At 34.0% G+C, this 23,930-nt stretch overlaps 1 protein-coding gene across 9 annotated transcripts in view; it reads right to left on the bottom strand.

Moving 5' to 3' along the window:
• RPGRIP1L (RPGRIP1 like) overlaps positions 1-23,930 on the bottom strand; it is a 43,525-nt gene that overhangs the window by 1,700 nt on the left and 17,895 nt on the right. For 5 of the 9 annotated variants that reach the window (XM_033072038.2, XM_042779733.1, XM_042779730.1 and 2 more), the window contains 13 exons: positions 21,355-21,494; positions 19,026-19,132; positions 18,760-18,816; positions 17,027-17,206; positions 16,238-16,355; positions 14,675-15,127; positions 13,471-13,622; positions 11,905-11,988; positions 8,992-9,151; positions 7,798-7,925; positions 4,842-5,025; positions 3,800-3,884; positions 1,750-1,883 (listed from right to left, as the gene is read on the bottom strand). In XM_033072038.2, coding sequence (XP_032927929.1) covers positions 1,750-1,883; positions 3,800-3,884; positions 4,842-5,025; positions 7,798-7,925; positions 8,992-9,151; positions 11,905-11,988; positions 13,471-13,622; positions 14,675-15,127; positions 16,238-16,355; positions 17,027-17,206; positions 18,760-18,816; positions 19,026-19,132; positions 21,355-21,494 — 1,982 coding nt within the window. The remainder of the gene's footprint in view (positions 1-1,749; positions 1,884-3,799; positions 3,885-4,841; positions 5,026-7,797; positions 7,926-8,991; positions 9,152-11,904; positions 11,989-13,470; positions 13,623-14,674; positions 15,128-16,237; positions 16,356-17,026; positions 17,207-18,759; positions 18,817-19,025; positions 19,133-21,354; positions 21,495-23,930) is intronic. The other 4 variants (XM_042779732.1, XM_042779734.1, XM_042779735.1 and 1 more) reach the window with 3 other exon arrangements.

Genomic DNA, 23,930 nt, shown 5'->3' with positions numbered 1-23,930 from the left:
TATAGCTTTACTATTTTTCCTTAAACCTATATCCATTTCAGAGAATGTGTTCAGCACTAGTCAGGAATTTTGTTTATTGTACCCTTACATTTAATTGACATCTGTGTCCAGATTTGAAGAACTGATCCTTTTACAACTACTTAATCCAAGAAAACATACAGATACATTCTTCTGCCATGATCTGACATATTTTAACATAAGATTAATTAAAATCCTCTGAAACATCCTAACTTTCAGAAAATATGCACGTTTCTATGTTATGGATGCAATAAAAATCCCCAAAAAACTGTACAGCATATGCAGGAAAGGGGAGAAGTGTGGAAAGGAAAAAGAATAAAAGTACTTCTAGCCATTATTATAATTTTCATAGATATAATTAACATAAAGTAAAAATTAGTTCAAATGTCTGACAATTAGGGGAAGAAACTCTCCTCACGATATTGAAGCAATTGTCATTACATGGTAATTATTAGCTTACAGTAATTAGTAATTAAATGATTAGGAATTGTAAGAGTTTTATGAAGTGACTTTCAAAAATTATGTTTACATAACTAATCAATCTTATCAAATGGGAATTATGACAGTGGAAGATATGGTCATAAATTCCAGAAGAGAAATCAATCTTCCAGTGAGAGATTACAAGTACATTTTTGGAGGAGATTTTGTGCTTGGAGAAAAATTATTGGTGGAGAAAAGCTTAAGCTGCTCAGCCACAGCAAGAAATGCATGAAATCTGTTTATTATTTTCCAGAGTATGGAAATTTGATTCTTCTTAGGATTTTCCTTTTCAGGTTCCTGTAACACGAGTATTTTAGCAACAGCATAGATGCAAATCGTGCATGATTATGGGAATGGATAAGAAAGTCTATTTCTTTCTCTCTTCATTCAGCTCCCCATTGGTCAAGGTACAGGAATTAGACACAGCAGTAGAAGTAGTAAAGTTACATTCGTCTGTCATTCTGCTGGGGCTTACTACAACTCTTGCTATTGCAAAAGGCACCTTGTGAACCTGGGTGCTCTGCATCCAATCATCGAACTAGTTCACTTACTGGGAAAGAAGAGGTAACAGGGGTAACAGAGGTGCTTTCAGCTTCTTCACTGAGCTTCACCCCAAGGGGGAAAGAGGATTGAGAGGAAAAAGTAAAGAGTGAAATGCACAATTGGTAACCATGTCCCTACTCACATCATCTTGCTCTAATGAATCACAATGAGTTTGGTCACAGTCTGTTACAGAAGGGTGCTCACTAAAACTGATTCCTAATGAAAGCCACCATTATTTCATATTGTCTTATACATGTTTCATATGGAGGAAACAGACTTGAGATACATAACATAATTTCCAATAAAATACAGGCATTAGTAATACCAAATTGCTGATAAAAATTTTAATATTAAAACAAATTTTTATACAAAATACGTATTTATTTTCCTACCACAATGAAGTATGCTGTGGAAAAGGGAGAATTATAGCAGTGGACATGACTTGAAAGTTCTTAGGTTTTATAAGCTAATTTCTACGAGGTGAGAATGCTGTTTCGTTTGGGGTTTTTTAAAAACAGACTTTAAGGAATAACACTAATAGATAGTTTTTGCAGACTTCTGCAAACAAATGTAGATGTTATTAGTTAGTCTTAAAGAATTTCTTATCGAAACAAGGTCAAAAACTTACTTGCAGAGTAATGCCTGCAAAGCAAAGTAGAAATTCAATGAATTTTAGGCTACTTAAATAAAATGATGTTTAAAACTTACCATCAATATCTTGCTCAATGATATCTCTTTGCTTCTGGAATATCTCTTTTAAACTGACATAAGCAAACCCAATATCCTCACATTCAAGATCCTGTTCATCTTCTGGCGGATCACTGACCACTGTAAATTTTAGGCTAAACATACACACATACAAAAGAAAAGGTATTTTGCTTACAAAAAGGGTGAAAAATCAAATTACAAATGATAAAAAAAGAAAAACCACACTATTTCACAAGTTTGAAATGCACAGAAGCTGCAATATTTGGTGTATGGGCAGAATCTTTCCATAAGTTTTATTTCTTGGTGGCTCTCTTGCTAAAATAAAATGGGAAACTAGACCACTGATGAACTTCTGCCTTCCTATTTATTCAATACAGAACTAAAATCTAAGCACAAGTCAAACCAGACATTCTGATAACTGCAGGAAACAACCTACTTAGTAACACAGGACAGTAGTGACATGATGGCACATGTCAGAGATTAATGTTCTCAGAACAGAAGAAGCTCACTGCTGTTATTTGACCTTATTTTTACCTCAGGTTTGTTTAGTATCGTTATCCAAGTATTTACTGGGGAAAGTGCAGCACACAGATCAGGTATTGTTTCACTGTGTTGAGGAACCCATCCAGTGCAGGTGGCTCCGGAGTAGCTGCAGGTTGGGCACTCGTGGAGCCCAGCCCAAGGCAAGAGGCTGTGAACTACCATCCTGTCAGAGACACAGCAGAAGCCAGGAACTCACCTGGTTGTAACTTCGTGTACAGCCAGGTGAGGGACACTCAGGAATATGGCAGGAGCTAATGACCCCCAGACTGTCCTGTGAGGGTACGAAAGCACAGGGGTTCCTTTGTTTGGGGTCCGTCCTCTGAGGTTCCAACTTGAAATGTTAGTGTCTTATTTAATTACTGCACCAAAATTTAAATTATTTTAAGGACTGGGACCTCCAAGACTCAGCAATTGGAAACCTGGGCTGGAGCTGGTGAGGGCAATTGATCTGACTGGGACAGGGTGGGGGGTGTATCTGCAAAGGCACCTCAGTCCCAGATCAGGTGGTGAAGTGGACTGTCACAGTGATGGTTGGACAGGGAAATTTCTTTAGCAACTAAATTATCTGTCATGGAAAAAAGAAAAGGAGTATTTTATCCTCATTATTGTTAAATCGTAGTAAAACATGTTTTAGTAGAATGTGTTCAGCAACCTTCCTAATACAGATGGCAAAATAAGGGGTATGGAAGGAAGAAAGCATTCTCTCTTGGAGTGAATCAGTGATTTGTGAATAAGATTTACAAATGACTCTGACACTTCAAATGCAATCAGCAGGTAGCCTAGTCTTCTGTAAATTAAATGGATCTTTAAATTAAGAGTTATTCCATTTTAATGAATATTGACATTCAAGAAGAAACAGAATCAAAGTATGTTATTAATTTTCTCCAAGTAATGCACATGCTATCTCGATGAAAAAAATATGAATAAGAACAAATTTAGTACTATGAAATTGCACAAGTCTAATTTATAATCTTTCTCATATGTATTTGTATAATAGATGTCTGCTGCATCCATATATGCACATATATGTTTTTTTTCTCTTCTTTAAATTCTGGAGCCAAGGAATATTCCTGCAGTTCTTAGGACTCCTTTTAGTATTCTGAATTCAGAAAGCAACAAAATGTACTACTTCATCATTGCGTAGATACGTGCTTTTCAAATTCATTACTGATAGACTACTGATGACAGAATCTAGAAACTCTCTTTTGTAAAACAAAGTTGTTTTTAAAAAAAATCAACTAAACAAACAAGCCCCCCCAAAAAATTAAACCTCAGCACTAAACAAACATTAGATAAGTGTGTAATATTCCATTCCATGTGCACCTACTCAGAAAAGAAATAAGACCATCAGCCACATCAGAATGCAGGCATCATTCCTAGCTGAAACAATTCCTTTTTTTCTTGTTAGTTATGTATTAACTACTTAGGGTTGTAAAGACAAACAAAAGGCAAACCAGGAGCATTATTTACAAAGACTAAAATAGAGGTTTTCAGCATTAATCTGTACCTGTCAGCAGATAGATCTGGCTTTACTAGAATTGACTTGAGATACTCTCTTTCTGCATGATTATCTTCCTTATCCACATTTATCACTGCAAAGCAAATAAATTAATATAACTTACCAATTGTTTTTGACCTATTACAAGAAAGAAAATGAAGAAAAGAAGAAAATAAAATAAGCATTTATTACCTCTTATTTTCTAAGGAAAACTAACAATATTAGAATCAAATGTTAAAATCATTTGATCTAATGTTGTGTCACTGGCAGGTTTATATGAACACTGTCAAAAAGCAGCATCTAAGCACATCACAGAGATGCTGCTCTCTATGAACGGCAATAGTAGCCATGATTTTAAAAGTCAAGGCTCTTTACTACTTTGCATTTGAAGTGATTTACTCTATTTTCTTCCACTAAGGAAGCTAGAAATAATGAGAATGCATGCCAAAGTATTTATCCTTTTTGACAGCCTCAGTAATTTAATCCTCCTTTCCTGCTACAGTATTTCAATATGAGAAATCTTCCAATGGACTGGAGAAAATCTGTCATCTATATTCCCTCTCAAGCAGGCAATGCCAGCATAGCATTGTTGTCATTAAAGAAACACTGAGTATTACAAGCAGTGATGAAGTCCAATTACATTTTCTCTCATTTCAATTGTGCTTCAGATGTACAGGTTAGAGTACTTTTCTTTTGCTGTATCAACATATACTGTTGGAAAAATTGTTCTTTTAAAAAGAATATATAGATTTTAGTTATGTATAGTCTAATTCTGAAATTCATGCATTACTAGCATATTTAAATCTGTTGTGATGTTACCATTTTATATATCAGCCTCCTTCAGCATTTTATATTTGTTAATTGCATACTTGCCTCATTTGTTAAAAATCACTTTTAGTATTTCCCAAAATATCTGTAAAATAGGCAAATAGAGTTGGCATATAAAGAAATGCAACTATAATATATAAGGAAGTAGGCTTTATTGCAGGTATTTTCCTAAGACAGAATTTAAGAGAAGAACCAAGCCTGCTCAGGTATATATCAGACTTACCAGTGCTATAGTTATAGTGAATCCTCTGACCACCTGTTGGTTTTGGAAGTGACAGTGGGGTCTCCTCTGCAAGGAAATTGTTCAATCTGCATTCTACAAACAGCTGCTGTATTGTTTCATCTGCTGTAATTCGTGACTCAGTAAGACCAAGTGATGTAATTTTAATCCGGATTTTTTCAACTTCCTATTTTAAAACAAAATATAAACATAACACAAATTATTTTTTGTTTCTTTAAGTCTTAACACAAAACAAACATACATATATGTGTAAATATATCTACGCATACATATATACATATATATATGTAAATCATCAGCTTTTTTATATGATTAATACTTAGTGATTGACATATAGAAAATGAGAATCTAAAGTTCCAGGGTTTGTAGCTAAGACTGCTGTTGCAAGAGATACTGGTTTTCATTCAATGTTTAAAGTACTTTCACAGTAGTCATAGTTATAGTTTGCTGGTTATCTTTATGTAAAAATGGTACGTGAATCACAAATTTCAGCTGTCATCATTTTTACCAACACAGCAAAGTGATCCTCTAACTGCTTAATATACTGCCAGTAATACAAAGTTGTCCAAACAAAAGAGAATTGTTAGTACCGACTGCAGACTATACTGCAAACAGTTCAATAAAAATCCATCAAACGACAAAATTGTTAGGCATGTAAAGTAATAATGCATTTGTAAAGAATTCGACTTCATACAGTGAACTCCAATAGTTAAATCAAACACACCTTAGAAGTTAATTTTAACATGTGATAATAAAAGTGATACCCCAATTGTTCACCAGGGCCCTTTCTTATTATCTTAAACTGAAATGACATTTTTCTGTTATTTATATGAAATTATTTCACTCTGTTCTGCAAAGTCTGGAATATTTATGTACAGATAAATTTTAGTAAGTTGCATTTTTATTGAAGTGGGCATGTTGGACTCAAGAGAAAGAGTGACAAATAGTTCCCGAAGTTACTCTGGGAAGAAAGAAGAAAGAAAAGCCACTATGGTTTCAAAACTGTAATATGTAGGTGAGCATTCAATGATGATATTCACCAAAGAGCAAACAGAACACAGTGGATACAGAAATGCTGAATTTTTTTTTTACTTATTTCTTTTCACTATATTACTTCATTTTTATAACTTTATTAAAAATATCTATTTTGTATGGAGATATTTTGACATTTTTTATTAAATCACTTGAGGTACTAAATCATATCAAAAGTATTAGCTTTCTATATTCAGTCAGAACTCCAACTTAATGCTCTTATTTAATATGGAGATAGCTTATATTTTGCTGAGCAAATTATAAAATTAATCAAAATGGAAGTAACATATCCTATTGTAAAAATATCCACCATACAGAACTATTTCCATTGCTGTCAAGTCCTTTCAGTATTTTATAATGTAACTTTACCCCTTCCTTTCAAAAGACTTTTCCTTTTATTATATATCCTATGACATACATAATAATGTATGTACATCCAAATCTGTATCAATATTTCAATAAGGTTCTTTCACTATTCATCACGTTCATGGAAATTTTACTAGGATGACAGAAAAGATTCCACACCATTCTGTCTCTACTAATACAGGTACACAGCTTTAGCAAATTTTTTTCCTAAAATCAAGTAAATTAAATGGCTATGGAATGTCACTAAAGGGATCGTCTTTGACTTTAATATGCTTTTCATATTCAAATTTATAAATGAAATTAAGTATTTTATGATCAATCATACACCATAGAAAATAAGAAAAAACAAAGAAGCAACTGGTACAGCTTGATACTAGATATGCCTTATGATCAGTATATCTAAGAAATAATCACAAACTGTCTGATTTGCAAGATACAAAAATCCCTGATATGATCTTAAGTAACTTACACAGTCTGGTATACAATTCAGATTTATAAAATAATTAGCACAATGATCTCCAGAAATCACAAAACATATTTACAGTATTCGAGTACCAACAGGATGCTTACCTCAAAAGATAAAAGGTAGTGATTTCTGATCTTAAACAAACAAGGAAAAATTAAATAGCATTTTTAACATGCTGTACTGCATAAGCAACCCAAGATTTCAAGTATAATAATGTGTATTTTTAAAATCCAACTTTTATCACACCTTGCCTTAAAAGTGTATAGCTGTTACTGTTTTTATCTACTGTTCACAAACATGAACATTGTTACCAAAGAACAGAACAATGGAGGGATGTAGAAATTGATGACCCTGAAACAAATCTACATACAAAATCCTCTCATAAGGTTGATAAAATAAAATACAGGATGACTGGAAAGGTATAGAGCAACTGTATTATAGTTTGACTTAACAGTGATTACTAGTATTCATTTTAGTTCTCAAAATTATAGGTGAAATTGGTTTCTAACATTTTACATACAAATAATGCAATCTTCAAAAGTACCTTCTGTATTTTTCTGAAGACCCTATCAGTGACAGGATTTCTACAAACCTACTATAGCTGAAGACATGTAGCTCCTTTAAGATGTACTTTCTACAGCTAAAAAAAAAAGGACCAGGGTTTATTACATGTGTTTCTTGTTCTAGTTACTTTGAAAGATACCAGATAGCCTTGAAAAGAGTTACATAACAAAAATTAAACTACTTCTAGGATATTACATTGCGTAACATTAAAACCTGTTAATTTTAAGTACTAGTTTTATGTTTCAGATTGTTCAGTCAATGTTAGATCTAAAATGTGAAATATTTCTTTTTTTGAGAACTACCCTATTGAAACACTGTTCAAAGTAAATTTTCCGAATTTATATTATGCTTTCTATTTTTTATGTATGACCTCTAATCCGGAATTGCTGGTTTTAAAAATAAATCAAGATATTTGACAATGTACATGTACAGCTTAATTGAAAACTGATGTTAGATACAGCAAAGCTACTCTTAGAGACATCAGGCTTAAAATATTTTTCTTAGTCTTACCAAATAATTGCCATGCATACTCTGACTCAGCTGTTTAATATTTGTGGATACTGGACTTGAAATAATACAGTCATCACTGTCAGTTTTTATTGATTCAACAGCATCATCCTCTTGATGATCTTCCTGGTCTTAAAAAAAAAAAAAAAAAAAAAATCAATGCAAGTAACACCCACTATATTTTAGACCACCTAAGACTTAAGAAATTTGACAGCAATAAATTTCCTTTTCTACTATAAAAAGAGTAAGTGCCAGCTAAATCTCCTCTTGCTTGAAGAAGATTAACACCATGAATCAATGACCTTTAGAGTTTTTTCTGGCTTGTTAAAAAAATAGCAACATTTCCCAGATGCAAGCGAATAGAGTAAGAACTGTAATGAACTAAGTATGCACAACTGTTAGCTTTATTTAATATGGCTTGAATTTGTGGATTTCCTCTGACTTCCTTTAACACCAGGCATAAATAAAATAAGAATGTATCTTTTTTCTTTAATAAAAAAGTAGTTCTGTATGCAGGTGCATTATTTTCTGGAACATTCTAGAGCATTTTTTTCCATGAAGCAAATTTTAAGGATAACTAGTATTCAAAATCAACATTCAGCAAGTTCTTCCAATCTTTTAAATGAATTCTTATGCAAAAGCTGCAAACAACTAAACATAACATTCTGCCATTCTGTTTCTGCTTTCATTTAAAACTTGGTATCATGGACTTGGTTATTGCCAGAATAAACAGTTTAAGCTCAGAGGGGGAACAGGATGACCTGCCTTTTATAAATCTAACAACTTTGTGTCACATATATGCTATGGCATACCAGCCGTCTCACTGTCTGAACAGATTCCGATATCAGCATTGGTTATTATCTGCAGGCAGAAAGAGCACATTTACTAAAATAGTCTTTGGAACAGCATACTTCTAAGGGAGAATATGAAGACATTTAAAATAGAAGCCAGGTTTCCTTTAATATTTTACAAATCTAAGTCATATATCAGATTTTTGCAATCAATTACAATATATTTCCATTTCGGAAGAAAACACATCCACCACCCAGCTTCAGGTATAGAGTACACCAGAATACAATTTATGTAATGAAGTTTCTCATAATGAGGCAGCTTCCACTCCTAGTAAGAAATGCTTATGAAAATGGAAAGAGACAGATTCTTTCAGAAAATACGCTATTTATTAATAATGAATTCTACCTTCTGGGTCCAATTCTTCAATTATTTCTGTCTCATCTCTGGAAGTAATCAATGTTTTGTCAGCCAACTGCTCCTCTGACAGATGAGAGAGCTCTTCTTTTTCCTGCTGAATTTCTTCAGCCATCTCCTTCCCTTTGTCAGCTGACAACTGTTTAGCCTCCTGTACCACATGTTACAGAAAAAGATAAACTTACAGTGTTTATAAAACTCCTTGAATAGCAGAAGTTACTAAAGTTCAAAACTTGAAGAGTTACAGCCCACATTCATTATCCAGAGCCTTTTAACAACTGTATTGCTTATGCAGTGCAGGAAACAACGAGAAAGTGTCAAATGTTGTAATGTGTAATTCACATACAGCAGAAAGACATTTTTATCAAACTCAATTTGTGAAAACATAACTATTATAACAATTTCATACCTGTCAGCATATATACAGCCTATTTGATTTCCAGATTCATGTATATTTCATCTTTTTGTATAAGTTCTACAAGACTCAGTCAAAAACCCCCAAAACACAAAGTAAACACCACCACCTTATTCAGTTAGCAATTTTACAACTTAAATTATACAGAATTTTCTGTCTCAAAAGCAAACTAATGTAATATAAAAAAATAATCAGCTTTGCTACACAGTAGAAAAATGCCATCTAAGGTAAAACATCTTTAGTGCACAATGTATTCTGAAGTAATCTTCTTTTCCTTCTCTTTGAGGTCAATTGCACAGAATAATACCACATCAGTAGATATTGCATTATAGACAAGGCATATTCCATGAAAATTTGCAGTGCTTTATTAACTGTGCATTATTTATTATCCAATAATTCTCCTGCAGGACTGAATGTTTCTGAGGCATTGATGCCTCACTTCCCACCCTCAGTATCCACAAAAAAACTTACAGTTGTCTATAGAACATCTGAGTTTTCCAAAACTGGATCTGAAGAATTATTTCTGTTCTAACACATTTGGAGTCACACAAAGAAATAGAGCCTTGTTCTACAAATCAAGATTATCCTAGGAGTTTTCAACTCATATAACACTGACTTTATGTGTCTCATGTTTCTTTCTGTTATAGATGTGTCCACAGCCATTGTGTTTTATACAATATATGGCCATTCTTCTTTAAGTCCTTCAGTGACAGTTGCACTTTGTGGATGAAAGTTTCAGACAGAACATTTTTTGATCTTCTAACTGACCAATATCACCTGATAGAGTCAGAGAGAGACTTTTCTCAACCAAAGCCCCAGATGAGCTTTAAAGTAGGAAAGTAAAGGGAAGAGCCAGTGATTAAATATTGTGTTATACCACTAGAAACTATAGCACACCACTAGAAACAGCCTGCCAATCTGCCACAACTTACTTTTACAACCAATCTGGTCAATACAAAGTACAATATTTAATACTTTTCTTCTCCTTGAAATGCTACATATTGTGGTGGTGCGTCCCTCCTATACCATCTGCAAGTACATCATCCTCAGTCCTGCTCTGTGATCTCAGACATTCCTTAAAAGCCTTGACAAAACCAGCTGAGTACTGAAGCGTCTCTTGACCTTGTCAGGTAAATCATGAGGCACTGCTGGAAAAAAACAAATTAACTGGAAAATGAAAGAGAAACTTTCCATTTTAATCTGTCGAACTTCTGCTTTTCTTACATGGACACTTCCTTGCCATATCATCGCAAGACTCAGACATCAGAGGCCCAGCTGTTTCATTATTTAGGCCTAATAGCACTTTTGTATTTAACCATACCATGAGGCTTAGATTTTTAAAAGAGTTAGATGAGCTGCCAACCCAGCAATGAAGACTTCTGATGGAGACCAAGTAGCTGTCTCACTTAGAATATCCTAGTTTGTGAAAAATTACCAAATTTTGAGAAGTCACTATTTGGACACGTGAAGATATTTTGTGTGTGCAACTATCCAGCTAACATTTCAGTTTTTCATATCTAAGTTCTCAAAAGATTATATTCACCAACATTTGACTTTTTAGTTTTTAAAGTTAATAAATGCAACAGATCAACTTAATTCTTATTTCCAGTCTATACTGTATAGCTCTCAATGAAGTTCTAGTCATAGTAAATTAAACAGTAACAGAACCTGTTAACTGAAAATTGATGTTAACCTTTCAAAGAATAAATCCAATCAAGTAATTCATGAAAGGAAAGAACACCACAACTAGTTTTTAATTAATGCAATATTATCAATACTATATGTAATATATAAATATAATCTTTCACAATTTCCTGTTGAAGAACTTACCTTTACTTACTGGGTTTACTTAAAAGACTAAACACAACATATTCTTAGTTCTCTGAATGCAAATTATTTCAGATGAAAATTTACACATTGCAGCAAATATATGTGAGTTAGTTCCATGTAGACTCTTAGAACTCTGGAAGGATGTACAGATGACAGTATATCTCAAGTTAAGAAGTAAAATTATTTTCAGAATGTGTGCAACCTCAGCTGATAAACTTAATTTTAGAGGTGGCTCTGAACTGTGTCAAAGTGTATATCTCATTAGCCCAATGCTCTGGATCTGTTTGGATCCAGCTGGTTTCTAAAGAGTCATTTATATGCAGTGTAAGTGGTACACACTGTGGAAAGACACTTGAAAAATGCAGAGAGCTGAGAAACACAGTGCAGAGCGAGCTGATCGGTCGTGCTAGAATCTGCCCTAAGCCAGTGGAAATTGAAGCTTCTAAAGTGGAGGACATCAAGCAGTTCTTAAGGAGTCACACAAATATGCACTGCATTCCCCACCTATATGCAGTATTATGCTATCATTCATTGCCTGGGACATCCCAGTATTGTGCTGCTAAAACAATCCAGTGTTCTTCATTATTAATTCTATGAATTGCCCATACGGAGCCATAAGTAGTCTTTCATGCTTCAGCATGCATGACAGAAATACTTACTGTCATCTGTTTTGTACTAAGATCCAGAAAAGAAACTCTCTTGTGTGCATGAGCTGCATGCTGCTTCATTTTGAGTGCTGGTGTCTGCAATAAACAAATATATTGAAAATAATTTATTGCCATCCTATTTTACAGTAAATTATGAGAAACACTACTTTTTTTCAAAGCCAAATTGAATAGCACTAAAGTCAATCCTAATAAGACACAATTTAACAGAATTAATACACAACATACTTCTCAGATTACATCATGGAACCCATGGAGATTTTATATATAATATAAATTTACATTATGGAATAATATAAAACATTAGAGTTACTCCAGACATAGAGTATTTTAAACAGCTTAGGTTAAAAAAAATATTAAAAATGGTAGTATTTTATTTTATACATTTCAACCTGCTTGCTTTTATTTCTTAAACAACTGTTAAAGATGTCTGAAAGTCTGTTCTTTTTCTGTGGCCCTTATTTAAATGTCATTGCACAGTGAATTAAATTGTCAAAATTCTCTTCAATATCCAGCTAAAATACTCAGTAAAAAAACCAGTGTGAAGGAATCTCAATCTCATACTACTCCAATGTTAAAAACTTCAAGACCTTTTTGAACAACTGCTTCACCCATTCTATGGATCCGACACCTAGTTGGTTTAAAATCTGAGTGTGATACGAAAATATTTGTCACTTACAGGTCAAGAAAATTAAATGCAATGTCAAATGTTCTAGTGACAATTTCAGTAAAAATAAATAACTAAGTCTAAGACTTAGCCTCTTTGGGCAAAGTATAATTCGACTGGTTCTTGATCTCTTTATATGAAAAACTGGTAATGTATTTTCCAGTTCAATAACATTTTAACTTTATCACACTTTGAACATATCAAGACTTGACCTAAGCTAGTTGCACTTAAAAAGAAAGAATTGAACAGTTTGTTTTATCATAATTATCTCAGAATTGCTTGGATTGGAAGGGAACTTAAAATTTAGCCCCAAACTCGCTGTCATAGGGAGGGACACCTTCCACTAGACCAGGTGCTCCAATCCCTCTACAACCTGGTCTTGGACAATTCCAGGAATGGGGGCAGCCCCAGTTTATCTGGGCAACCTGTGCCAGTCAAAGGAATGGTTGGAGCTGTGTCAGGAGAGGAATAGGTTGGACATTAGGAACAGGTTCTTTCCACAGAGGGTAGCTGGGCACTGAACAAGTTCCCCAGGGAATGGTCATGGCCCCAAGGCTGCCAGAGCTCCAGAAGCATTTTTGGACAACGCTCTCAGGCACAGGGTGGGATTACCTGAGGTGTCTGTGCAGGGCCAGGAGTTTTGAGTCAATGACTCTGATGGGTGTGTTCTAACTCAGTTTATTCTATGATTCTATGAAGGGTTTCTGCCTTCTAATTGAAACCAACTTTCTTTGAGTTTGAAGTCGTTCCCCCTTGTCCTATGCCCTTGTAAAAAGCCTCTCTCCAATTTTCTTGTAGGCTTCCTCAGGTACTGGAAAGCTGCAATCAGGTCACCCTGAAGCTTCTCTTCTTCATGAAGTAATTTTATCTACCAAGTATAGACCCAAACATACCTTGGATGGTTGTTCGTGTCCCTTAAAACTGGGTGTTATATATCCCAGAGCCTTTGACCTCTGTTTGTAGGGAATAATAGCTTGGTCCATAGGAACTTGTAACCTGATCCAGTATTCTACGGTACCATAATTTTGAATGTGTCCTGTTTTGCCTAAGGAATAAATAGGGGATTGCATTAATTTTCTTTTCAACATTAAGGTACGTTACACAAAAACTAGGAAAAACCAAAAAGTAAACATTTATAGACCATCCAAAAATTAAAGATTGTGCCTATGCATTATGCCAGTGCTTGTAATGTGAGATCTGTAGCTCATATTAGAAAGAGAAACTGCTCCTCAGGCTCCCCTTGTATGATCCAAATCAAAACATGACCCTTCTCCCCTACTTATATATTTACTACAGGGTCAAATAAAAATTCAATATTTTTATCTCCTTAAGGCAAATAAAGGTTAGGACAGTTTTGCATGTTAACAGTTAGAAGTGTCCCAAAAAGTGGCACGCAATTTAAATTACTGGCGAAAGTACCACTTAACAATGCCTCACTAAACCAGATTCTCTACAACAGTGGGCAGTTAAGAGGTCACTGAATATGCTGATCTGACAAAACGTTTCTAAAACAGAAAGGTAAGAAGCACAGAACATTAAATACTTCTTAAAAGTGTCTTCTGTAGGACATCTTAAAATTATTTTAATATAATGAATATGAATGTGCCTAAAATAATGCACAAAATGTAAATAAACACCCTCCTAGATTATGCTATTATATGAAATATTATTAACCATAATCACCATAATTTGTATCTTTTTCACTATTACATGGTGACCTCTGTCTTACCAGTTTACACCATTTTCCCTTTATTTATTGATAAGGAACGAGAGGATATACTTATGACATTCAGACCCGATATAAAGCATTGATGTTTGATATGGGCGAAGAGGGGGTGGCGCCTGTTTTGGGTTTTTTCATTCCTACCCTGTGGCTATAAGCCATTAGGGGCAAAATTGCACCAATCCCAGCTTTCCACAAGTGTTGGCAGAATCACAAGAACATGTTGCATATCCAACAGAAAATAGCATTCTCAGAATTTTTTTTTCTTTTGAAATAGTAATGCAAAAATTCATTTTTGGTCAAATATGCATTATTTATAACTTGCAATATAGTGATATGTAATCAAACAGAAGACTTTGTGATGTATTAACTACCAACTAAATTTGCCGTGTTGTAGATCTTGCCATCATTTTCCAAGATTTCATGGAACTTAAGCTGACAAGAAGCAATTGTTTCATAATCTATGCCATACGCACGATGAACCTCAAGTGTGATGCCGTTTTCTTGTATATAGTGAAAGAAGTTGTCATCAGACTGCACAAGAAACTGAGAAGTGAAGTCATATGATGGGATGTTCCCATGAACTACTGGGGTTATCTGAAGTTCAAAGTCATAGAATGCGTAAGTACAAAAGGTTGCAGGTTCCCAGTCACCAAAAGTGTGCACAGCTTCAGAAGAGAAGATCACTTTGCTGATATGAATTTCAAAAAGGTTCTCTCCTCTTTCTAAATGAACAGTTTCAACAAATCCACCCACTGGATCACTTGGCAATACTTCTGGTCTGGACTGAAGTGGTTTTGTATCATATACAATGTCTCTTAACTGGGCTGCAACAGATAAAACAGAGCTATAATATGATTGCCTTTTAAAAAAATCAAATACAAGTCATTGAGAAGAAAGGATAAAAGTATAATTCAATTATATTAGCAGTGTTATTTTCATAAAGGCATTACCAAAAGAATTCATAGACTGAATACCCACTGAGCACAAAGACAACAAGCAAGAGTACTTCCTCAATAAAGCTGCCTCAGTATACACAGACACAGGCCCCTAACAGCTATTAGCAGGTTATAAGGGAGTTATAAAGCAAAAAATCAGAAGTGTTACACAATATTCAAAATAAGTACTGCTATGCAAATGTAACAAGAGATTTAAGATGCATATTTTTGTAGGGTTGATCTAAACTTGTCAGAGAATCTGACTTTTAACATCTGTTATATCATGAGTAGATAGAACTATCAGCAAAGACCTTCACATGTTTCCCAAACTCAGGGGGTAAGTGGTTTACACAGGTTGGATGGGGTTCTGAGAAGCCTTCTAGTGGAAGGTGTCCTGTCCCTGGCAGGGGTTTGGAATGAGATGGGTTCCAATCCAAACCATCCTGGCAGGGGTTTGGAATGAGATGGGTTCCAATCCAAACCATTCTGGGATTGTATGATTCTAAGAAATCAAAATTTACAGAATTAGGACATAAACCATGATGCAGTAGATGCAACTTTGAGACAAAATGTGACAATTGTTTCAACATCAGTGTTTGTAAAATATCCTATTTGATGCTTCCAAATGAATCCTGTTTAAATACTATGTCAGTATATTATAACAAAACTTGAGGGATTTTAGTAACACAAAGTGATTCTGTAATGGTAGTACTGCAAAGTAAAAGGTTGATCATAAAAGTTAAAGAAACGAAGTTTGCTAATTTTATTCTTATTCAGCAATAGCTGCAGTAAAAAAACACTGTTGGATTTGGTTTAATTAATAACCGTCATTTAAGTCAATGAAAATTAACAGGAATAGATACCTTTCCATGTAACAACTGACCCTTCTACCAGTTTTACAAATGGAAAAGTGTTTCAACTGGAGAGTAAATTTACAATAGTAATTTGAAAGAAATAAAATATGAAAAAAACTTAGTGAAGGACATAATTTAAAGATACCTTCTAGTTTTCTGATACGTGCAGCTCTAATATCAAGAAGGTGGGTATACTGTCCCAGTTTTAACTCGTAGTCTTTCTGTAGACTTTCCATCTTTCTTGTCATTGTTTCTACTTCATTCTAAAAAAAAAATTGCATGTAAAAAGAATTTCTGGAGATTGTCTGTACTTACGTTGCACATGCTTTTGGCTACAAGTTAAAATACAGTTAAATTTGAGGAAAGGACATTCAGAGTATGCAAAAATAGCACCAGTTTTTCATTTATCAATACAACAAATCAGTTCCAGTCTAATTTCAGCAAATCTAAAAACATCATGAGGAAAAACAGAGTAGCTTTTGTTTTAGGACAATATACTTAACAGTTTTTTAAATGATTTTGTTATTTTAAATGCTAATTAACTGAATGAAAAGTAAAAATATGATCTGCAATATTCCAACAGTAGAAGTAGAAAGAAGACAGTGAAAGCAGAGTGGTATGGAAAAAGAAGCTTATTTGATAAGCGTATTTACTGTTTTACCAGTGAAGATCTGGTAGGAGCTCAAAGATAATCCCAAGAAGACACAGTTTGAGGATCAAGGGCAGGATGAGCTAAAGGACTATAATTTACAGTCACTTGGAGCTCACATTTTTTAAACGACACCTTCAGCAATAGCAGATTTTATGTTTGGTTCCCCATGCACAGACTGGCTTTGTTGCTGAATTTGCAAGGCTTAATTATTACAAGTGTCAGAGCTACAAAGGTTAAAATGTTATTATCAGGTTATTTTCCACTGTGAGCAGAGTTTAGTACCTGGTAATCTCTGCTAATTTTGTGCTGCACAAGCAACAAACTCCTTGTCTTTTCAAGTTCTTGCACTGTTTCCGCATGTGTTAACTGCAGTTCCTGCATGGAGTATTCTAAATCTTTATGGACATCATCTTCCACTTTTTCCAAGAAAAAAAGGTCCACATTCTTTTGTTGCTTTCGATCCTGGAACACATTTGAAAAATTGCTAGAGAAGACTTTTGTGAGAGATTTGCATGTATTTGTGCCTAGCTAAATACAACACCGGAACATACTTTTGGTACAACAGTAAGACAGTAAGCAGAACTTTATAAACTTTAAATACATGGTAACACAAAAACAGGACTGAAGAAGACCAGAATTTGTCAGGATTGTTTTCAGCAATGTACAGTAATTTCACGAGTGTAAGGCGCATTGGATTATAAACCCCACATCCGGGTGTCGGCACCATTTCGTTCTTTGTACATATATATAAGCCGCACCAGATTATAAACCACATTTTTGTTTGCAGCGAGGATCCTGTGCAACTTTCACAAAGTTGCCAACTAGTAACAGCATCACGGGATCGCGGAGTTTACTGGCTCGGCCTGGTGCTGCCCCGTTGCCGGGGCTGAGCAGGCTCCGGCTCGGGCTCGGGGCTGCTGCAGGCTCGCACTTCTGGCTTGGCAAATTTCTGAACTTCATCCATATATTGGCCGCTCTGGAGTATAAGCCACACTTCTGGGTTCGGACCAAAATTTTAGTCAAAAGGGTGTGGCTTATACTCGTGAAATTACTGTAATCTCATGATTACCAGGAACCAATTAAAATGTATCACATACTCAGAAGCAATCACCCCTGTCAATATAATGAAAATACAGATATATTAGCCTTTCTCATACTTAATAATCTTGCCTCTACAAATGTACAAACCCCAAATTATTATTCTCAAGTCTATATTCCTTTTGTTATTGATATTGGGGAGTTAATTTTCATTGAGGTTTTTTTTTTCATTATCATTATATAATCATCATTACAGTAAACACTTCCTCAAGAAAATAATACATAAGTTCCCCAAATAGTGGAAATTGCAAAATGATTTGTTCACTTGTGACTTTCTTTTTTCTTCCTCTCACTCCATTTTTAACTTGTGTAAGAGAAAAAAGAACAGAGTGTTTTCTGAGTATTCTTGTTTTTCTGTTTTAAAAAACAATGAGAAGTTGCTAAGCATCGCTATAGCACATATTGGAACTTCCATGCTTATGGTATACTTGCATCAATTACAGAATTAATAAACAAAATTGGTTTTAGTAGATATTATAGGGATAACAAGATGCCATGATAAGTAATTTAAACTGAGAAAAAAGAAGTTTTTTTTAAATGGTTGTGAGTCTCATTTAATTCACTTTTGATGATATAATAAATTATTTACATAAATTAAAATTTAATTCTGGCAATTTTTTCATCTTCCCTTCAGATTAACTATAACTAAAAATGACAACAGCACACATTTGAGCTTGAGGCATTAACTACTGAAAGATGCTCAAATAATTCAGCCCTTGAAAATTCCAGGTATGTAGAAAGCGCGTAATGGGCAGCGAGGTTTTAACAAAAGAAGAAAAAAAGCCAACTAAACCAACAGAAACCCCTTGCACAAACAAGAAAATAAGAGAATGGATAATACAGAATTCTAGAATGGTTTGGGTTGAAAGGGATCATAAATGTCATCTAGTTCCAACCCCTCATTCTTTGCAAGTTACCTTTATCTGGAAGAGGGTTTCATTGAGTTCTGTCACATCAACATCCTTATCCTGAAACTTAATGGAAAGATGTTATCAGATGTGAATTGAAGAAATACATTCAGAATAACAAGACACATTCTCAGTAGACATGATATTTTGCTTGACAGCATGAATAATTAAACACTAATTTTTCTATATTCTTTCACTTTCAAGCAGTATCTGCACTATGCATAACACATGGAGAGTTTATTTTTTCTCATATTTGAAACAAAAGTGTAGTTCACCTTGGTCAAAAACTTCACTTGATTTTTCAGATCATCAAGTTGTTGCTTTTGCTCCAAGTAGCGTAACTGCAGGTCTTTGTTGTCTTGCATCAGTTTTTCCTTTTGGTCTTGATATAAAAGAAGAAAATATTGCACTTAATTAAACATAGTTAAAAAATTATAAACTTGGGTTTTTTTCATATCAATATATGCATTAAAATTTAATTGCAAAATGCAGAAACTAATGTGGTTTGTGTGGGGAAATTTTTGTGTCCTTGTTCTGGAGAGGATAACGTTAATTTTTGCAACACATCAACTTTTACTGAAACAATAAATAGATCTCTATTAAGACAGCCATTAAAAAATTGTACTTAGTATATAGCATACTCTGTAAAACAGTACTAGAACTAAGAACAAAAAATGCAGCAATGCATGAGATTTTATTACTGTACAAGAAAAATATTTAGACATAACTAAGTAAATACATACACTGAATGAATTTATGAGATGAGTGACAACAATCCTTGCTATAGGAATTGGTTCAACTTAGATTTTGTATTAGTTTATCTCAGTCTCTTAAAACCTGCATGAAACACTACTGTTCGTAAGCTTCAATGAACATGAACCAAATACCTATTTTAAATTTATGGCTGAAAATCTGGGAAATACTGGTAAGACAAAAAAAATGTCTAAGGAAAATGACGCCAGTGGAAGGGTGATATAACTTTTGCAAGTACCATATTGAGAAAAAAAGAGAAAAATATAGTTAGAGTGTTACTCTATTTTCTGTCTAAATAAATTTCTTTTAAGTATTACAAAGCACATTATGATACTATGGCCAGAAAAATACTATTAAAACATTCAGATCAAATTAAAGGGTCATTCTAAAAGGGAAATACAGAAGGACACAGAAAATGTCAAGATGATGTTGGTTTCCTGCAGCATTAAGAATTTTCAACGCTTCATTTATTTTACCATCTTTCTTAGACCTGGGAAAGAAGTTCAGGAAAAAGATTCATACACCAAACTACAAAAGGTAGACAAGACATTATTTCCACACTAGTTCTAGGCAGTATGTTAAGACAAGCATTAATTTCAATTATCCTCCTGAACTTCAAACAGGAATGTGCAGAAAACGCAGATACTCTGAAATACCCGACTGAGGAAAGTTATACTGCCTACGTTTTATGAAAGACAGAGTTGTAATCAAACCCTAGATACAGAGGCCTAAAAGGATATTATAACATCTACTGCAGCTGTAGCTTGAAGGAATTTTCAATAGAAATTGGAAGTGTAGTATGCTGGTGTTTCAGTTTAGGAGTACAATAAGCTACTTGGAGAAGGAACGGTAAATGCTTGACAGTTAAACATAATGCCCACACGAATGAAAGAAGATGGAATGCCAGTTTTTTCATAATCATGCTATGAGTAACAACTGTTAGTATGTCACTACTTCATAATAATGTAGCTTAAGGCATATTTATTTTAGTATCAGTTAAGGCTAATTTTGCTGTGGTCAGATGTTCGAATATTCAATCTAGCATTTGAAGTCAGCAGAGCTACTGAGAATCCTAATGGTAAGCACGTGCTGAACTCAAGCCATAATCATAAGAATTATTCACAACAAGTTGGCCCACTTCATTCCATTAAATCGTTCACAGAAATATACCTCTTAAAAACACACATTTGAAGAATCAACTCTAAACAAAATATTTTCACTTTCTGCTTATGTTTCATATTGCTCCTGTAATCAGTGTTGAGATAAAAAGAAGATTGCAAGGTCAGTATGCACTAAGAAGTTGTCCTAAAGCATGAAGAAAACACATATTAAATAATCTATTAATTAGATTAAAAGAAAACTGTTATTTTCAATGTACACTGCTGTAAATAAAAATTAGTATATACTGGAAATATTAAAAAAAATTCTCAATTAATGAAATTGAAAGACAAACGTTGTCAAAGGCCTGTATGGGCTTCACGTAGTTTTGTACAGTGAACAGAATAGTGGTTTATAATTTGACAGACACTGTCAGAGGGGTCTCTCTTCCTTAAAAACTTTCAGTGTAGAGAAGAGAAGAAATACTGAACAAGGAGTAAATATGAACCCAACAGATGAAGAATGAATGCAGCTGAAATTATATGAGCCTCATTCAGCCCGTATTCTGTATTGGATCAATTTTTGCACTTAGTAGATAACCATAACTTACGTGTATTTAGCAAATGTACACTTAAAACACAGTTTTGAAAACACCAGCAATAGAGATTGCACTTTTCTGGACAGTATATCTCAAATTCAAGATGGGTACAATCTCATATCTTGAGAAAATACTACTTTTTTTTAGAAATATACCTCTTTCTACTTTGATCTTGTCAAGGATTTCACTTTTGTCTGCTAAATCAATTTTGATAGCTGTCTCTAGTTTAGCAATTTGCAGTTTCAGTTGCTGTTCCTTTGATCGCCATTGCTGTTCATGGGGTAGACTGAAGACACTGTGATAAAACAAGTTAATGTTAACAAACTGTAAATGTAAATAAAAATGTAATGTAAATAAAAATGTTATGTGAAAAACTTCTAGAAATCAGTTTCAGCAAAAAATAATAAAGAAAAGAAACTTCTAGCAACACAGAGACCACTATCATTGCGGCTAAGGAATTACGTAAACATATGTTGGTCTGCTGCACCTGAAACCAAGGTGGCTCTCGTAGGTTGCAGTTAAAAAACATGAAAGATGTGTGGGATGAGCAAGAGAACTGGCCTTAATTTAGAGCTCCAAAGTTAAAAAAAGTTGGTACCAGGCAACATCTCTGGGATTAGGAAAGGAATTCAAATGCATATCCCAGAATAATGCACAACTGCAAACTTCAGTAAGTGACAACTACAAAACCGGGGTTTTTTTGTGTACAAATCGTTTTAATGTAGCGAACTGGGAGCATCCACCTGATTTTAAATTTGTGAGACATACAGAACCTAAAGTCAGTTGCCTGGTCAAAGAAATGTTAACCACAAAGTGACAACATTTTCTCATACTTGAAAAGAACAATATTGATACTGGTTAAGAAGCATGGATAAAGCAATCTTTCTCCTATTCAAAGAAATAAAAAAAGAAGTGGGAAAAGCAATTAGAATAAGTACTTTCCCTTAACATTATTTGCTTGTAAACTGACAATTTATTTGCAAGGACTGCATGGATACAAAATCAGAACTGCTGAAACCACAACAAAATGTGTAACTCAGACTGAAATAAAAGGAATTATACAATTTACAGTATTATTCCTTGCAGGTAAAAATAAAAACCAATGTAATGTGCTTTCTTGTAATTTAGACAGTGAGTACTATGCTCTTTATATTACTGTTTTTCAATTCTAGCATTCTTATTGACTGGAAATACGTTGATCTTAACAAACCATAAACCAGTTTATTCACTTATATATTCTGTGAAAAATCATAAACTGTAAGGTTTTTTTAAACAAAGGAGTCAGTTCCTCAATTATTTCCTTTGTTGAAGCTCACCAGTAAACAAATATTATATTTTATATATATATATATATATATAAATAATTTAAAAAATATTCTGGAATCTATTTTGCAACCTATCTCTCCCAGAGATCTATGTAACAAGCCTCAACCAAAAAAAAAAAAAACCAAACCAAACCAAACCACAAAAACCAAAAAAAACCCAAACCCAGTAAAAACCCCTCCTCCCCCCCCCAAAAAAAACAAACCACAAAGGAGAAGAAAGTTTTGCAGAAGGGACAGCCCACAGAGCCTTGCAGAACTGTACCTGAAGACTCAAAGAGAATGGCCTGCTTTAATGGGTGACTACATGCAGTGGTTCTGAGTACTTACAAGTGCAGTTACATCAAAAATACTTGAAGAATGACCTTAAGGTTAAAGAAAAAACTATTACAGCATGAACTGTAGACTCTAAAGTATATGGGAAGGGTTTATATTCCAGATTTGTGCTCTTCTTAATAACTGTTTAATTTCCCTGTATTTTGTCATTTCCTCACTGTACACCTAACCACTTAATAAATTTCTCTAGTCACAGAGCATCTTGACAGATCATCTTTTACAGTATGCATGAACTTAAGGAATGCTTCTAAATTCCATAGTAAAACAATATATATTTTACTCTCCTATAGTTTTGAAGACAATATGCATGGATTATAACGCACTGCACCCACTATCAATCCATAGTACTGCCTAGGTAGAGAAAAGAACAACGTGTTCTCTAACTGCTTAAAGTCTCATTAGTCCCAGAAGGAAACAGTAAAGTGTATCAAAAAAGGTATCAAATACCCTTAGTTTTCACACTTCTGAAAGCGTTTTCACGTTTTAATAACAACTATGCTTGCATTTATTATCCTTAGGTACAATAACTTCACATAAAGATACAGCTACATCATCTAATTCAGTTTTTTGGAAGCCTATACTGGCAGAGACCATTAAGAGTTACTATGTCAGCAGTTCAAGATTTCAGTGTTTAAATGAAGAACATTTCAGAAGACAGGGTTCATCCAAGCCCATGTAATGCTAATGTCTATGTTAGTAGGTTTGAATTGAGTCTACTTGTGTCGCTTTCTTAATTTGAATTTTAAGATTCATGTGGAATGTCTTTCACTTCTGTTATGTTTCATCGGAGTCGAAACAAGGTGGATAAACTATAACATCAACCACCTCAGACACTGTTTCTTTGAAGTAATTTAAGCATTGCTAGATTTGCATGCAGGTCATATGAAAATCACTCCTCCAAATGTTTTGTCAAAATGTATTGCTTTATTGGACAAGGAGTAAATAATAAGTCAACTGATAAATTTATATTTATTCTTTGCAAACTTTTAAGGTGCACTTCAGCAATTTTGGCTTTGGCAATATTGCTATCAACTTCCCAGAAAAAACATTAGGATGTGTTTTGTGCTTCTTTT

The sequence above is a fragment of the Catharus ustulatus genome, chromosome 14 (genome assembly GCF_009819885.2).
Source record: "Catharus ustulatus isolate bCatUst1 chromosome 14, bCatUst1.pri.v2, whole genome shotgun sequence".
In the NCBI taxonomy this organism is placed as follows: domain Eukaryota; kingdom Metazoa; phylum Chordata; class Aves; order Passeriformes; family Turdidae; genus Catharus; species Catharus ustulatus.
The sequence above is the reverse complement of the archived record's forward strand: the minus strand, read 5'-3'. Positions and strand labels throughout refer to the sequence as shown.